The sequence below is a fragment of the Canis lupus genome, chromosome 8, assembly GCF_048164855.1.
Source record: "Canis lupus baileyi chromosome 8, mCanLup2.hap1, whole genome shotgun sequence".
Lineage (NCBI taxonomy): Eukaryota > Metazoa > Chordata > Mammalia > Carnivora > Canidae > Canis > Canis lupus.
This window is the reverse complement of record NC_132845.1, coordinates 21,010,081-21,028,557: the sequence shown is the minus strand read 5'-3', so window position 1 is coordinate 21,028,557 and position 18,477 is coordinate 21,010,081. Positions and strand designations below refer to the sequence as shown.

Here is an 18,477-nt window from a genome sequence, read left to right as displayed (position 1 = left end):
GCTTTGACTATGGAGCTGGTAGAAGGGAGTTTTCTGGAATACCAGAAACAGAACTAACTGCAATAGCCAATAAGGAGGAATAACAAGGATGGGGCAGAAAGTAACAGGAGCTGAGAACTAAGGGATATCATGTTCTTCCTTTGCAATTGGAGGATATCTTGAGGTCTATACTTGGTTTTGAAAATTTCAAATATGAAAAAAGAATTCAAATGGGCAACAAATGAAAAAACAAAGTAAAACAGAATCCAACTCACCACTCCGGTTAACAGCTGGTTTTAAATATGACAGTTAAGCTTTCAAGGTCTTCATTCTTTAAGTGTAATTCTTCAAGCAAAGTCTCTATAAACTGTGTAAACACCACATTTTCCCGAGAATGCTTCTGAATGCCAAGAATTGGGGTCAGTCTGAAAAGACCAAAAATATTAAATGCATATCCATGAAATGAGGACTGAGGGGATTTTGTCACAGCAGAGGGATGAAGTTTCAGATTTAACAGAATTCCTAGAGACAGAAGGCTTTACTAATAAAGGCAGAGAAGAAATCTCAGGAAAATAAGGAAAGATCAAGCATATTAAGTATGGAAAGAAACCTAAAAGCCTGAATCTGTAACACGTTCTTCATTATGCCAGGAAAAGCTACCAAGTTCTCAGAAATGAAAATGAAGTCTTTCCCCTTGGGGAAGAGGTTGTGGAAAGAAGCTTAGAGGTGAGAACTGCTTTAAAACCATATTGAATGTTTATATCACCTGAAAAAAAAAACCCATAATAAATGATAAACAGGATTACCTTTTAGATGAAACCTTAACATTTTCATTATGAATTACAAAGCATTTAATTTTCTAGAACACTGCTTCTTTCCCAAGCCATTTCCAGTAAATACTCCTAATGATTTATTAGGAGTGCATATATTTTCAAAAGTTATTTTCAATAAAATGTCACTCACTATATATTTTCAAAGATTTTATTTATTTATTAGAGTGCACACAAGCAGGGGGAGTGGAAGGGGAAGAAGCAGGTTCTCCACTGAGCAGGGAGCCCCATGTGGGGTTTGATCCCAGGACCCCTGGATCTTGATCTGAACCGAAGGCAGACAGATGCTCAATGACTGAGCCACGCAGGTGCCTCTAAATATTCACTTTTTAAAAAAATTTTTATTTTATTTATTTATTCATAGAGACACACACACACACACACACACACACACACACACACACACACAGAGGCAGAGGCACAGGCAGAGGGAGAAGCAGGCTCCATGCAGGGAGCCTGATGTGGCACTCGATCCAGGGTCCCCAGGATCAAACCCTGGGCTGCAGGCGGCGCTAAACCGCTGCGCCACCAGGGCTGCCCTAAATATTCACTTTTTAAAAGTCATGCTTACTAATCAAGGATTAAGACCATTACTTTCCATAAATTACATATATAACTTTATATAATTATGCATAGATTATAATTATAATCTCCAAAGAGTATGCTTTATAGAGCCTTTTTAAGTTACATTTCTGGAAAAGTTTTGGGGAGAAAATTCTTCTATCCTTGAATAGTCTTAACTTACCACAAAGGTCTTCCAGATGCTTTTTTAACACTGGCCACTGCCACCAAGGAAATCAAATATAAATAAAAAATTCCTCAGATTTCAATCAATAAAGCTCAAGGAATCAGAGTGAAGCAACTCCACCGTAGTGTGGAAGAGGAAATGTTATTTTCTCAGAGATTTCTTCCTTGCTTAGCCATCTCATACAGAAAGCAGAAGTAAAAGGAAATATTTGTCACATTGTCCAAAGACAGCTGGGATTTTGAGGAGGTAGTAAATTCTCTGTATCTCTCAAGCTATCTTAGCAAGAATGGGAGATGACTGGAGTCCAAGGTGACTCCAACAGTCCAGTGAAATCCATAGAGTTTTACATGGGAAAACCACTATAGTGTATTCCTTCCCCACCTTTCCTGTATTTCTTTATAGGTGGAGAATACAGAACCAGGTTTTCACACTTTAATGAGCTTTATATCTGCAGGTATTCCCCAAAGGTAGTTAGGAAACAGGACAATACCAAGCTTTCCAGTACCAAGTCCAAGCTGGGCACTTGGGCAAACTTAGGCATTTGTGGCCAGTTTTTCCTGAGGCAACTTCCTGCAGTGAAGATGGAACCCAGAAGTCAACTGGCTTTTTTGACACGAATAAAGTGTTCCTTCCCCACAATAACTTTAGCTAAAATAAAACCAAGGAGTCAGAGGAGGTAGACTTTCCTCGCCATCTTGCAAACTGCAGTGGGTAAATTGTACCAAGGAACCAGGAGTACAGAAAAAAAAAGCACCACACTTTAAAAGGGCATGTAGAACATAAAGAAACCATCTCTAAAGCATCTGACAAATGGCAGGGAGCTACAAGAACAGTCTCTGTGGGTCACAGGTATGGGTCAGCAGCATGGTTTATGTTCCTTCTCTACCCTGATAACACAGGAGCAGGGTACAGGTATCCAAGCTGGCCCGCTGCTTCAGTGGAGCCTCAGCTGCACAGGAAAAAGCTATAGATTAAAAGGACAACTGGAACATAAAGGAATGAGCCCTAGGGTATCTGCCAAAAGTGCAGGGAGCTTCCGAATGCTATAGTATCCAAGGTGCTGGTATGTGTGTGCCCAGACCCCTGGCCCACACCAAACCCAGCTGCCCCTAAAGGTGGCCCTCCAACCTGTGCTTGCTAGAGCTCTAGCTATCTCCCTAAGGTAGCCCCAGGGCAGTGCACACTGAATCACCCCTGGACAGCACCCACTACAGCTCCAGCTGTCTTGCCAAGGTAACCACAGGCACAAATCATCATGCACCATACTAGGCCTGTACCTGCTTCAGCTGTAGAGGACTCATGAGGCCCCTACTGCACCAAGTGGCCCAGGACCTCCCAGCCCATACCTGCTTCAACACCAGCTGTCCTACCAGGGTGCCCCATGTGCAGAGTATTGTGGGACCCCCTCCCAACCACCCATACTGCTGCCTGCTTTGGCTCCATACAACCTACCAGGGTGCTACATGCCTGGAGTGCCCCAGAACCCCCCAACGCGTACCTGTTTCAGCTGTCCTACCAGGGTGTGTGTGTGTGTAGTGCCGGGGACCCCCTAGCCAGCTTGCTTCAGCTCCAGCCATCCCTGCAGGGCAGCCTACACCTGTTAGAGCTTCAGCCATCCAGCTAAAGTTACAGCCATGGTGTACGCCAGAGATATTCCTACACAAAGCCATTACTTCAAGTCTAAGAGAAATAACCTATTCTGCCTAATTCACAGAAATAGAAAATCAAACAAAATGAGACAGGAATATGTGCCAAAAGAACAAAGCAAAATTTCAGAAAAATTAAAGAGACAAGCAATCTACATGATAAAGAATTCAAATAGTCATAAAGATGCTCACTGGACTTTGATTGGATAAACTCAGAACTTCAACAAAGTATAAAGAACCAACCAGTAGAAGAATAAAGTAATTGAAATAAAAATATACTGAAAGGAATCAACAGTAGGTGAGGACATAGAAGAAATGACTAGCAATCTAGAAAGCAGGATAATGAAAAGCATTGAAGCTGAATAGTAAAATACTAAAAACATTTTATTTTAGTTTTATTTATTTTTATTTATTTATTTTTTTTAAGATTTTATTTATTTATTTATTCATGAGAGACACACAGAAAGAGGCAGAGACACAGGCAGAGGGAGAAGCAGGCTCCACGCAGGGTGCCCGATGCGGGACTCGATCCCCGGTCTCCAGGATCATGCCCTGGACTGAAGGGAGTGCCAAACCGCTGAGCCACCCAGGGATCCCCTATTTTTTTTAAAGATTTTATTTATTTATTTGAGAGAGTGACAGAGCAAGCATGAACAAGGTGGGGGGGGATGGGCAGAGGGAGAGGGAGAAGCAGACTCCCCTCTGAGCAGGGAGCTGATGCGGGGCTTGATCCCAGGACCCTGGGATCATGACCTGAGACGAAGGCAGATGCTTAACCACCTGAGCCACCCAGGTGCCCCTCTAAAAACATTAAAAAAAAAAAAAAAAGAGAGATTAAGAGATCTCTAGGACAATATCAGGTGTACTAACATTCATTTTGTAGAGGTCCCAGAAAAAGGAGAGAGAGAGAGAAAGAGAAAGAGAAAGAGGCAGAAAATTTGAAGAAATAGCTAAAAACTTCCCTAACCTGGGGAAGGAGACAGACATCTAGGTCCAGGAGGAACAGAGAACCCCTAACAAGATGAAGCTAAGGACATCTACACCAAGCCATATGATAATTAAAATGTCAGAGTAAAGATAAAGAATCTTAAAAGTAGCAACAGAAAAGCAGTTAGTTACGTTTAAGGAGGATCTCATTAAGCTAGGAGCTGATTTTTCAGTAGAATGTTTGCAGGCCAGAAAGAAATGGTAGGATACAGTCAAAGCGCTGGAAGGAAAAACCTACGACCAAAATATTCCAACCAACAAGGTTATTCAGAATAGAAGGAGAAATAGAGTCTCCTAGACAAACAAAAATTATAGGAGTTCATCACCACTACACCGGCCTTACAAGAAATGTTAAGACTTAAGCAAAAAAGATAAATTATAATTAGAAAATTTTGAAAATAAAAAAAATCATGAGTAAAGCAAACAAAGTTAGATCACTAAAAACAGCTAGTATGGGGCAGCCCTGGTGGCTCAGCAGTTTAGCGCCGCCTTCAGCCCAGGGCCTGATCCTGGAGACCCAGGATTGAGTCCCATGTCAGGCTCCCTGTGTGGAGCCTGCTTCTCCCTCTGCCTGTGTCTCTGCCTCTCTCTCTCTCTCTCTGCCTGTGTCTCTGCCTCTCTCTCTCTCTGTGTGTGTCTCTCATGAATAAATAAATAAAATCTTAAAAAAAAAGCTAGTATGAACATTAAAAGACAAAAGCAGTAGAATCATCAGACATTTCTCTATTCATTCATTCTATTCTTTCATTCTTTCTCTATTCAGACATTCATCATACTGATGGCCAACAGACACATGAAAAGATACTCAATATCACTTATTACCAGGGAAGTGCAAATAACCACAATGAGATATCATTTCACACTTGTCAGATGGCTAAAATAAAAAACACAAACAAGTGTTGGTGAGGATGTGAAGAAAAAGGAACCCTTGTGAGCTGTTCATGGTAATGCAAACTGGTGCAGCCACTGTGAAAAACCATATGGAGGTTCCTCAAAAAGTTAAAAATTAGAACTACCTTAAGATCCAGTAACTGCACTACTGGATATTTACCCAAAGATTACGAAAACACTAATTTGAAGGGATATATTCACCCCTATGTTTATTGCAGCACTATTTACAATGGCCAAGGTATGGAAGCAACCCAAGTGTCCATCTATAGATGAATGGATAAATATGACGTGGTACACACACACAGAGGAATATTATTCAGCCAGAATAAACATTGAAATCTTGCCATTTACACCAATATGGATAGATCTAGAGAGTGTAATGCTAAGCAAAAGAAGCCAATCAGAGAAATACCATATGATTTCACTCATGTAGGATTTAAGAAGGAAAAGAAATGAACAAAGGGGAAAAAAAGAGAGACAAACCAAAAACCAGAATCTTAACTATAGAGAACAAAAAGAGGGTTGCCAGAGGGGACATGGATGAAATAGGTGAGGGTGATAAAGAGTACACTTACTATAAAGAGTATTGAATAATATATGGAATTGAATTGCTATTATTATATACCTAAAACTAATATAACAATGTATATTAACTACATTGGAATTATAATTAACTTTATGACTTAAAAAATAGTATCTAAAAAATTAGTTAAGGGACTCAGAAAATAAAAAGATGTAAAATATATACATAAAACATGAATAGGAAAAAAGCGGTGCTCTCAGAAGGAGTTTGAACTTAAGCAAACTATCAAGTTAATATAAACTACTATATAATTAGGATGTTATATATGAACCTCATGGTAACCACAAACCCAAATCCTTGGGATGCCTGGGTGGCTCAGCAGTTGAGCATCTGCTGAGCAACCTGATCAGCTCAGGGTGTGATCCTGGTGTCCTGGGATCGAGTCCTGCATCGGGCTCCCTGTAAGGAGCCTGCTTCTCCCTCTGCCTCTCTCTCTATGTCTCTCATGAATAAAATAAAATCTTTAAAAAACAACAAAACAAAACAAAATCCTTTAACAGATACATGCGCACGCGTATGCACACACACACATACACACACAAAGGAATGCAAGCCTAACACTAAAGAAAGCCATCAATCTCAAGGGAAGATAACAAAAGAAGAAATGGAGAGAGAAGAACTGTAAGAACCACCAGAAAACAATTAACAGGGATCCCTGGGTGGTGCAGCAGTTTGGCGCCTGCCTTTGGCCCAGGGCGCGATCCTGAAGACCCGGGATCAAATCCCACGTCGGGCTCCCGGTGTATGGAGCCTGCTTCTCCCTCTGCCTATGTCTCTGCCTCTCTCTCTCTCTCTGTGTGTGTGTGACTATCATAAAAAAAAAAAAAAAAAAGAAAGAAAGAAAACAATTAACAAAATGGCAATAAGTCCATACCGATCAATGGTTACTCTAAATGTGTATGTTTTAATGCTCCAATCAAAAGACATAGGCTGACTGAATAGATAAACAAAATCCATCTATTGTGCTGTGTACCAGGAGACTCACCTTTGATCTAAAGACAAAAACAGACTGAAAGTAAAGGGATGGAAAAAAAAAATAACCATGCTAATGAAAGTGGAAAAAAAAAAGCTGAGGTAGCAATACTAATACAAAAGAGACTTTAAGACAAAGGCTGTAATATGAGACAAAGAAGGGCATTACATAGTGATAAAGGGAAAAATCCAACAAGAGAATGTAACAATTATCAAATATCTATGCACCCAACATAGAAACACCTAAATACATAAAGCAAATATTAACAGACATAAGGGGAGAAAATAACAGTAATATAATAATAGTAGAGGACTTTAACATCCCACTTACATCAAAGGATAGATCATCCAGACACAAAATCAATAAGGAAACAGTGGCTTGGAATGATACATTAGACCAGCTGGACTTGATATACTCAGAACATTTTATCCCAAAGCAGAATATACATTGTTTCCAAGTGCACACAGAACATTCTCTGGAACAAATCCCATGTTAAGCCATAAAATGAGTCTCAATAAGTTTAATTAAAGATTGAAATCATATCAAGCATCTTTTCCAACCAAAACGGTATGAAACCAAGACTCAAATACAAGAAAAGAAAACCTGGAAAGAACACAAACACATGGAGGCTAAACAATATGCTCTTAAACAACAAATAAGTCAACCAAGAAATCAAAGAGGTAATTAAAAAATACATGGAGACAAATGGAAATGAAAACATAATAGTCCAAAATCTTTGGGATGCAACAAAAGCAGTTCTAAGAGGGAAGTTTACAGTGATACAGGCCTACAAAGAAACAAGAAAAATCTCATGTAAATAATCAAAACTTAGACCTAAATGAACTAGAAGAAGACTAAACAAAGCCCAAAGTTAGCAAAAGGAAGGAAATAATAAAGATCCGAGTAGGATGGAAAAAAAAAAAAAAAAAGGAAAAGAAAATCAATGAAACTAAGACCTGCTTCTTTGAAAAGATAAATAAAATTGATAATCCTCAGCCAGATTCATCAGAAGAAAAAAGAAAGGGCTCAAATAAGTAAAATCAGGAATGAAAGAGAAGTAACAACTGACAACACAGAAATACAAAAGATTGTAAGAAACTACTATGAAAAATCATATGCCAATAAATTAGACAATGTAGAAGAAATAGTAAATTTCTAGAAATATACAATATTCCAAAAAAGTGAATCAGGAAGAAATACAAAATGTGAACATACTAATTACTAGTAACAAAACTAAATTGGGTAATCAGAAATCTCCCAACAACAAAAGTCCAGGACTAGATAGTTTCACAAGTGAATTCTACCAAACATTTAAATAAGAGTTAATAACTACTCTCCTCAAATGATTCCAAAAACAGGAGGAAGGAAAAATTGAAAATTCATTCTATGAAGCCAGAATTAACCAGATATCTAAACTAGACAAAGACACTATATAGGACAATATGTCTGATGAACATGGATGCAAAAGTCTAAAAGGCAATCTACTGAATGGAGAAGATATTTGCATAGGATATATCCAATAAAGGGGTTAATAGCCAAAATATATGAAGAACTTACACAATTCAACACCAAAAAAAAAAAAAAAAAAAAAAAAAAAAAAAAGACAATCTGATTTAAAAATGGGCAGGGAACCTAAAGACAAATTTTTATGAAGACCTACAGACTGCCCGCAGACAGGTGAAAAGATGCTCAACATCACTAATCATCAAGGAAATGCAAATCTAAACTACAAGATATCACCTTATACCTGTCAGACTGACTAGAATAAAAAAGACAAAAATAACAAGCTTTGTCAAGAATGTGGAGAAAAAGGAACCCTTATGAACTGTTTGGCAGGAATGTAAATTGGTTACAGCCACTGGGAAAAACAGTACAGAGGTCCTTAAAAAACAAAAACAAAACCAGAAATACCACATAATCCAGTAATTCCACTACTGTGTATTACCCAAAGAAAACAAAAACACTAATTGAAAAAGAGATATATACCCCTATGTTTACTGCACCATTACTTAAAATAGCCAAGATAGATATGGAAGCAACTCAACGGTCTATTGATGGATAATGAAGATGTGGTATGGGGTATATAAACATAAACACACACACACACACACACCATGGCTTATTACTCAGCCATAAGAAAGAATGAGATCTTGACATCTACAACAACATGGATGGATCTAAAGGGCATTATGCTAAATGGAAAAAGAAAAACAAGTACCATGTTATTTCACCTGTATGTGGAATCTAAAAAACAAAACAAATGAACAAAAGAAACAAAAAGCAGAAACATAGCCACAAATACAGAGAACAAACTGATGGTTGCCAGAGGGGAGGGGAATGAGTAGAAGTGGGATATAGTAGTAAGTCACAGGATAAAAGGTACAGCATAGGGAATACAGCCCATGGTATTATAATAGCGTTGTGTGGTAACAAAAGGTAGCTACAATTGTGGTGAGGATAGCATAATGTATAGAGCTGTTGAATCACTAAGTTGTACAACTGAAACTAATTTAATGCTGTATATTAACTAAACTTCAATAGAAACATAGATACAAAGAAAAGAGTTCTATGATCTAAGAAAACAGACTTGATCCTTTCTTAACGTAGAGATTTGGCCCCTTTACAAGACTGCAAATAAACTACCTCCATGATCGACTGGACGGAGGGGGATTTTATCTTTGTGTACAACATGTTGCAATGGATAGCAAACTTTAAATTCTAGCCATTGTTCTTCTATATAAACTAAATGTCTCTTGCATAATTTTATTTTCTCCTTCGTAGAACTTTTTGTGGGGCAAGCTCTTAATTACTTCCTATTCTTCAAAATAGTTCTCAATTAATTTCAAATTCTTTTAATCTTTCCTCAGAAATGCCATCTGATTGCTCCTTATTCAGAATGGTAGTCTTCCCTAAACACCCTTCTAGGTTCTTGTTTTCCTAAAACATATTGCCCCAGAATATACATATTATCCAAATTCAATACTTCAAAACAACAACAACATACTTCCCACCTCACAGAAAGATACCACAAAATAAAATCTTTCATGTCTGTATCTTTGATGTATTATCTCAGGATCTTATCAAACACCCCTTCTCCCCTTTTTTTGTTTAACTGACTCCCCAGGCTCCTCCTTTTCTCTTAACTCCTTATCTGTGCACTATTAATCATGATATGCTAATCACTTAACTCTTTAACCTTTTCATTAAAGAATTCCCATGCTATTACATTTTGAAAGGGACCCAAGCGCCTATTCTAGTCCTGAAACTGTAATAGTGAATATTAAAGAAAAGCACAATAAGCAAAACAAATAAAATCCCCAGAACTACTTCTACTTAAAAAAAAACAAAAAACAAAAAAACAGTAATACAACCCCAGTTGGTATCTTAGGTAAGAAATACTTTAAAATAATTAACAGAAAATGTGATTGGCCATGAGTAAAAACAAAGATTTTTATGTTTCAATTATTTCCTTCAGGTGCTTTTAAGTAAGAATAAAAACTTCTAGGTGACACTAGAAGTATGGCTTACCACAATCTGTATGCTGGAGAATATAATTAGAAAAAACGACATAATACCTTGCAATGTATAAATCACAAACAAGAAAGGAAACTTCTCATTAAAACGCCACTGATTCAAATCTCTATTTTGAAAAGACAGGCAGCCTTATATAACTAGTTCTTTACCATATGGTAAATGGTAAGACAACAAAAGCAAAAAGCCAAGTGTTAAACTGCATCTTATTGATAAGACCATTATTTAGCTGACTGCTCCACATATGCTACACCTCTAAAGGAGAGACTGCAAGTCAGGTTAGGACAAGTATCTTCCATTTGTTATTACTGAGTTATCAAACATCTGGTTAATAGGAATTAAACACAGTAGTGAAAAGACTTTCAAAGTCTGACAACTGAAATAAGAGATCTTTCTAATTAAAAATGGCATGAAAACAATCCTTTTACCCAAGGATTTAGAGCTGTACAAACTTTTATATTTGAGAAGTCACCTATAATTGTATGAGTGCCTGGTTTGTATACTATCAACAGTGAAAGCTATATAAAGAGTTAAAGCTGTGGTTTAGTGAGCAAGGAGAGCTAAACAACCGAGGGAACTCTGTTATCCACCTCATGTAGTGCGATAAAAGTCAGTAATGAACCTGGATTTTTATGTGGCCTTCCCCATTGTGGTCTCTACTGCTTTGCTCACTGCACTCATTCCCCCTGGAAAATACATGACGCAGCTCCTGGAACACTGGAAATCACAGTCCAGTCCAGATTACCCTTTCCTGCATAAATCTGGGTGATATGTGTGAAGATCACATAGGCACTTGCCTGAAATGATATAGCACAGACATCCTTCAACCTTGTTCTCAAAACTAGAAGAGAAGCAACAACTCTAAGAGTGTCCTGAGTCTTTATTTTTGATTTCCAAACTCACAGAATCAAACATGGTAGGCTATTGTAAAATGACATTGAACAACACTCCTCAAAGTCAACATAGCCTCAAGAGAAGAAAGAGCTGTGAGAACGTCTATGTGAATAAATGTCACAGAAAGCATGCTTCTCTTTGGTTTGGGGTTGGAGGAAGGGACAGGAAGTGAAAAGCCACACACTTTTCTGTACCTATCAGATTTGAGAAATTACTGGGTTCACACAGAGTTCTGTTGCAGTAGGGAAACCTGTTCTGCTGATTACCGCGCATAAAGGTGATGAACATGCAGAGGCTGCTAAAAGATAATGCTGGGCTTAAAAGAAATTTTTAAACACTCACTCTCTCATCCTTCAGAAGTTAGTTCTGGAAGGGAGAAAGTAAGCAGCATGGACAGACACTAGGCTTGTCACTTTACCGGTTAAAAGAGAACAGATACTACAACACCTGACACTTGGGGTGGGGGTGGGGGGCTTCAAATAAAAAAACAAAAGTCTTCTGGGACAGAGGAGGTATCTTTACTAATAATGGCCTGGTTAAGTACAGACTCTAAAAGCTGAGGTTTAACTGCATAGTCCTATTTTATTAGGCTATTCCATCACTTAATTTCCTCAAGTAGGGTTTATTTAGTCTCAACCTATTCAGCAAAAGTTTCCTTTTGACAGCTGAAGTACCCCAGGCTTTGGACAGGGTAAGGAATTTATCCAGGGTCACACTGGCTAAGAACAGTGCTAAAAACAGACACCTTTATCACAAAGGCATCTTGCTTACCAATCAAGTCTCAGTGCTCCTTTCTTCCTGCAGTAACAATTGTTACCTCACTCATGTTTTATCTTCTAAAAAATGAGTTGGGATTTTCCCTTCTCTATAAGAACAAATGCTAAATAAATGATAAAGGATTAAACCAGAATACCTCTGTCTGTACATACACACACTCAAAACTGAAACAAAAGGGAGCTGTAACCAGTATGTAACACAATGGGTCAAAATGTCATCTATTTTCAGCATTTTGAGGGCTCACACAAACCCAAGACATTTTGCAAAATGCATCTCTCAGATTTAAAAAAATTCTTCTAGTATAAACTTTGAAAAGGAATTTTATCTGTCTACTTCAGGGCTCCTTTGCATAAGTAATTAGGATTTCATGTTTAACATAACTTTTTTCCACCTTGCTTCTTATTGGGGAGAATGAAAATGATTATTCAACTATGTCAGTGATTCTCTAAAAACATTTGTGTAATCTGTGGCCCCTGGCTTCCTCCCTGAAGTAGCAAAAAACATACTTGGGCACAGGGAAAGAACCAAAAAAGCCATCCTGAGGAAGAGCTTTTCTTTTTCCATATATCAACATGGACGGGTTCATGGGCAGACATAACTACTTCACAGCACTTTCCTAAGCTGCTATTGTTTTTATGTAGAAAGTAAACATGATTTTACAATGGAGAAGGAATTCAGATACTTTACTAGGGGTGGTGGGCTGCTTTCTAAATGGAGTAAATGAATTCATTTCCCTTGAAGAAATGCCAGTTCTTTTTCCCAGTTGTTCCATTTGTGGCAGGATCTCAACCACTCACTGAGTCAAACATATGAAACATCAGTGATTTCCAAGTTTGTAAAAAGATTTCTTTTTCTTCATGAAACTAAACCTTTAACCATTCTGTGAAGTTGCAGCAAGTGTTAACTTTAAGGTTAGGCTTTGCGAATTAAGTGACTTTCTTAAGGTCACGCAGTCAGTAAGAGATGAGCAAATAATCCAGAAGTACTCCCACTAGTCCACACTTCTAACCACTATACCACACAAGCTCACATGTCTGATTCATTTTAAGAACTGAGTATACCTTATGATTTCAAAGGCCCATTTGTATATGTTCTTCAAATAATTTCTGAAATCTATCAGTACAAGATCAAATGTGCTAATGAAAACTGACAAGTCTATTGTTTCTAATTCATCTTTTCTCTATTATGACAGCCAAAAAGCACCTTCCAACACCATTAACTAATGAAGACTTTACCAAACAAGCTAAGAACTGCCTTAAAGCAAGCAAAATCCTAGCAGACATAGCTACATCAACTGATTTAGCATAGCTTTGGCACACTAATAACTGCCCCCGAAGTAAGGACAGTGGTTCTCAATTCTGTCTGTTCAAATTATAATCACTTGGGGAACTTAAAAACTACATTTTCCAGGCCTATCCCAGACCAATGAATTAAAATCTCTGAATCAGGTATTGATGTTGAGAACTTCTGTAATTCCAATGTACAATGAGTGTTGAGAACCTCTGTAAATTTCTCAACTGAATAGATCTGAGTTCTGACTATATATTATACTTTTACCTACATAGTTGAAAGAACCTGAATAGCAACGAAAGAATGAAATCTTTGCACAAACAGCTACGAAACAAAGTTGAAGGTAATACAGTCCCAAAGAATGGCCTCATCTAGAGGTATCTATTCAAGGAAGTTATTATTTATACCTTTGAGAGGTTAAGGAATGCTTTAAAGGAGGCAGTGACATCTGAACTGGGCCTTGAAGGCTAAGACAGACAGATAGGAAAAGGCAAGGCATTTTATACACAGTTCAGAGTACTAACAAAGATGTCTGTAGGGGCAAACAGTGGACACAATGTAAGAACACAAGAGAGTAAGTTGAAGAGGCAGGTTGGGACCACTTTAAGAGAGCCTTCAATTTCAAGCTAAATTACATAGTAGGAAGTGGGGTGTCACTAGGTTTGTGAAGAAAAGCTTGCCCTACTCAGGGTTAAGCTTTAGTGAGATTATTATTAAAGCTGAAGGAAGGATGGACTATTTGAAGGAAGAGACACATAGAAAGGAGACCTGTTTGGGAACACTCTAATTGCAGCAGTCTAGGCAAGTAATGAAAAGCCTGATGTAAGTTAGCCTCACTGGGAAAGTAGACATACCACTGGGTAAGAGAAGTTACAAAGGCAGGACTTTGCATTGACTAGATAGGGAGGCTAAGGACACGAGAAGCACCAACAAATTGGCTTTCAACTCTGGGTAATTAGAAAGAGGGAAATGTCACCAAAAGAAATAGGAGTCTTTTCAAAGATGAACTCAACCTCAGATCTGAGACTGAATTGTCTGAGGAATATCCAAATGGAGATGCATCTCCCTCTCAAAAAAGTTTTGTCTGCTATCTAAGAGAAATGTTGGAGCTGAAGGTACAACTTTGAGGAGAAAGACACAAGAAATGTTTGATTGGGATAACTAATTTCCTTCCTAAGATAACTCCATTATCCTTTACCAATTATATTTGTGCTTATTTCTTGAACTAATCTCTCACCAGCACTCCTCTGAATCTCTTGCTTGTCTTAGCTTTCCTAGTCATGACAACTACAAGCTGAGATCAATGCTACAATCTGCTTTCTCCACACCTATGGCAGGATGGTTGGAAACCCCTGGGATAGGGGAATGGGAGGAAGATCGCCACCGTTACAAATCTATGATCTCTGGCCTCCTCTGGGCACAGAGGGTCACTTGGCAATATTCTCTGGCCCTGGGTTAGAGCGTTTTTCAGAGCCTCTTAATGACTACTCTGTTACCAGTATTTTCACTCTCTACCCAACCACAATCTCTTTACTCTTAGAGCACAACTTCATATCCTACTCCATGAAAAATGAAGTTGTCAGGCATGATTTGAAAATCTTTCCCTTCTACTTACAAACTTATGTATAGCCACATTATTCTTCACTTACTTTCTTCCAGTCTCAGACAATGTAGCTGTTCTCTCTTCTTCAAGCTATTCCATCTGCCTGTGACCATGGTCCCATTTCTTTGTGCCTCCCCTGGGACCCTGTTCCATGGTATATAACTACCCCTCCATTTCATTCTCAATTTCAGATTATTTTTCTTTACTGGCTCCTTCTCCATAAGCTATTTGCATGCTTAAATGTCTTTTCAAAACAAATTGTTCAATCTCTCTCCTACCCTTCTGATTAAGTTTCTCGACAGAGAAATCTACATTTGCTGACTCTACTTTCTCAATGTAATCTCAGATATAAGAGTTTATATATTCCTTCCAGTTATATAAGAAGTTTTTTTCCAAATTGGCATTTTTTTTCCCTTGGGGGAAGATTATCCCTGAACAACATGGGTTTGAACTACATGATCTATTTATACATGGATTTAAAAAAATATACAGTACAGTACTGGAAATGTATTTTCTGATGATTTTCTTGAGAAGTTACTTTATTATAATACAGTATGTAATACATATAACATACAGAGTATGTGTTAATCAACTGTTTATGTTATTGGTGAGGCTTCCAGTCAACAGTAGGCTATTAGTAAAGTTTAGGGGGAGTAAAAAATTATATGTTGATTTTTGACTGGGGGGGGGGTGTCAGTGCTCTAGCCCCCACATCATTCAAGACACAACTGCATAACCATGTATCTTAATGTATAACCTTAACTGCAGAAAATTAGTGGCATTTAATTTTATAGTTTTGGAAATTGGGAACATGAGAAAGTTGTGTAAATCTCAGTTTTCAGATAAGCAACATTCTTCTCTGCAGTGAAACCATTAAGAATACTAGTTATAACCTGGCGACTGCCTTGTTCTTGCAAAACATTTTTTCGGTACAGCTGATTTGCTACTCACTGTAATTAAAAACGTCCATATGAGGAACAACAACATACTGGGAGGGCTGAAAGATTCAATGGAAAGAATAATCAGTAAATAAGTGGAACTCTGAAATAGTATAGGCAATTCAGTTACTATAACATGATTTCCTTCCCACAGAAATTATAGGTGTTCACCATGCAGTTTGCAGTAGTTTCCCAAGTACTTCTGCTCCACTAGAATTTTCAGTATTAAGCCTTGTGTATTTGGATATGTGTCATCTTCTAAGGCAAGAGTATACCTTTTCTAGCTGCACTAAAATGAAAGCCAACTCTCAAATTCCTCATCCAGAATGGACAGTGGAACAACACAAACAGCAGTAAAAGAATATCAAGCCTTGTTTTACCCTTTGGCCTTAAAATCTTTTCTAAAGATTTGTAAGAATATTTAGACAAGGAGTAAAATGGAAGCATTTGAATTTTGCCTCTAAGAACTATGTGACTTTACAGTTAACTAGAACTATCAGAATGAGAAAAGTCAGTGGCAGGAAGAATATTAAAAAGGTGTTAAGTCTCTATAATAAACAATCTAAACGGAAATGTTTAAAGACAACAGAGGAAAAACACACTAGACGATTAGGATCTTAAATTGAATAAACACTCAATACACATGGGAATAATAATTTTTTCTCCTAAAACTTGAATGAAAGTTTGTGAGACTAGGTAATAAAATACATTCATAAAACTAGTTAAAGGAAGAGTTTGCCTCTAGAGTAAAATTTTCCATTAGGACCCATTAATATTTGATAAATGCTTCCAATTCAATGAACAAATACCAACATGTAAAACATTTAAAAGAATTCTCCAGAATTGTGTCCGTGATGCACTGGATAAATAAAAGATTCAGTATAATACTATAACACATATGGTGATTAACTGCTCTTTAACTAATTCTTCTATTTTATCAGTCCAGAGAGGATAAAAGATTAAGTCCACGGAAAGTAAGAGAAAAGCAGTATTTGGAATCAAGTTTTTAAATCAAAGAAACATTTAAAAAATTTAAATGTTCACTAATTTTATAATTATAGGAGTTAAAAAACAATCTGACATTTACATCTAGTTTTAAGTGTTTTTCGTTAATTTTATTAAAGATTTTATAACAATCTATTTGCAAAAAAGCAATGTTAGATTTAGTTAAAATTAGCAATTTTTTTTGGGCTAACCAGTCACACCTTTATCAGACCATACCCACCCTGGAAAATATGAATCATTACAGAGACACAGGGTCACTGTCCTTCCTTTCACTCATTATAGTAAGCAACGATTTTTGTTTTTTCCTGTGCAAAGTGATTTTACCAGTGCTACCAATTCTATGTTTAAGTCCATAACATCAACAATAATTTATCCAAGTCTTTCCTATCCATTCATTCATTTGATTAATTCCATGAATACTCACTGACTACTTTGCTTACTAAGTACCAGATAGAGTGCTTGGCACTTGGGAGACAAAAATAATCTACACAATGTCCTTGGCTGAAGGAGATTATGTTTGGTAAGAAAAGAGTTTCAAATTCACCTCACTTACTGTAGACATCTTTTCTGGTTTAGTACTGCTTATGCATTGTCCAAACACAATTTCTAGATGAAATAGTACTAGTTCCATTCTTATTTTCATGTAGTAACGTGTGTGTGTGTGTGTGTGTGTGTATATATATATATATATATGTACATATGAAGTGCATATATATATATATATATATATATATATATATATATGCAACACACACATACACACACACATATGAAGTACATGCACATGGCCCTAGGAATGATTTGTGGGTCATGAAAGATGAGAAGGCAGGGAAGGTAAAAATCGTAAGTATGAAAAAAAAGTCACCAGAATTAAACATAGTGGCTATATATAGGTCGAGCTTAGAAATGCTGCTTTACGTTAATTCTCCTAGGACAGATCAGTGACCTGCACCTGCAATGGAGGAGGGTAAGAATTAATCACAGCAAGTAATAAAGCAGTCATTCTAACATGGATTTTTGGAAGGAGAAATATATAAGGTTTATATATTGGTTTATTCACTTTTGAAATTAAGTATGGAAGGGAAAATGTTAGCAAATAATACTTCAAGGCAAGGAGAGAGAAACATGGGGAGGAAACAGTGGGAAAGAGGTAGGTGACAGAGGTTAGAGAAGAAAAATAGGCAAATTTGCCTTTGATGACATTCCCAGTTTATTCATGGGCTGCATCCTGTCAGTTATCCTGTCTTTTCAGTACTCCCAAAAAGTACCCTACCTAACATTTCCCTGCCTCCTGCCACTAATAAGCTCAAGCTTCCATTATCCTGATAAGTCTTCTGAAGATTTACCATGTCACATGGGGTTATAATCACTTCCCTTTCCTCTTCTGCCAACTATATGGAAAGAATGGTCAACATGTGCTACATCCAGTACCTTCAAAATTGTCTACTGCAGTAGTCCTTGCAATCTGGTCTCCACGTCTATCATCTAAAAAAACCCGGCTTTCTTGAAGGTCACCTACAACCACCTAATTGCTAAAGCCACAGCCTTTTTCAGTCCTCATCCCTTTTCAATAAAGGATAAATACCAGGTTCTCAGAAAGGTAGTTACCACTTTCATAACTGTTTTGGATTCCTTGGCAGTGCTCTGGTTGGATATGTACCTTTCTCAAGTACACTGTGCCAAGTAAAGTACACACATTTTGAAGTCAGACATCAGAGTTTGAGTCTTAGGTGTGATCTTAGAAAAGTACTAGTCTTCCCAGAGTCTGTTTCTTCCTCTGGGAAGTGGGACACCACAATTGA

At 37.4% G+C, this 18,477-nt stretch overlaps 1 protein-coding gene across 8 annotated transcripts in view; it reads right to left on the bottom strand.

Moving 5' to 3' along the window:
* Nucleotides 1-18,477, bottom strand: part of RPAP2 (RNA polymerase II associated protein 2) — an 80,517-nt gene that overhangs the window by 3,918 nt on the left and 58,122 nt on the right. For 4 of the 8 annotated variants that reach the window (XM_072834477.1, XM_072834479.1, XM_072834487.1 and 1 more), the window contains one exon: nt 255-404. The exons of 2 other annotated variants lie outside the window; for them this stretch is intronic. In XM_072834477.1, the coding sequence (XP_072690578.1) occupies nt 263-404 (142 nt within the window). In that variant the 3' untranslated portion in view covers nt 255-262. Of the gene's footprint in view, nt 1-254; nt 405-6,416; nt 6,472-15,683; nt 15,730-18,477 lie in introns of those variants that run through there. 2 more of the 8 variants (XM_072834478.1, XM_072834481.1) reach the window with 2 other exon arrangements.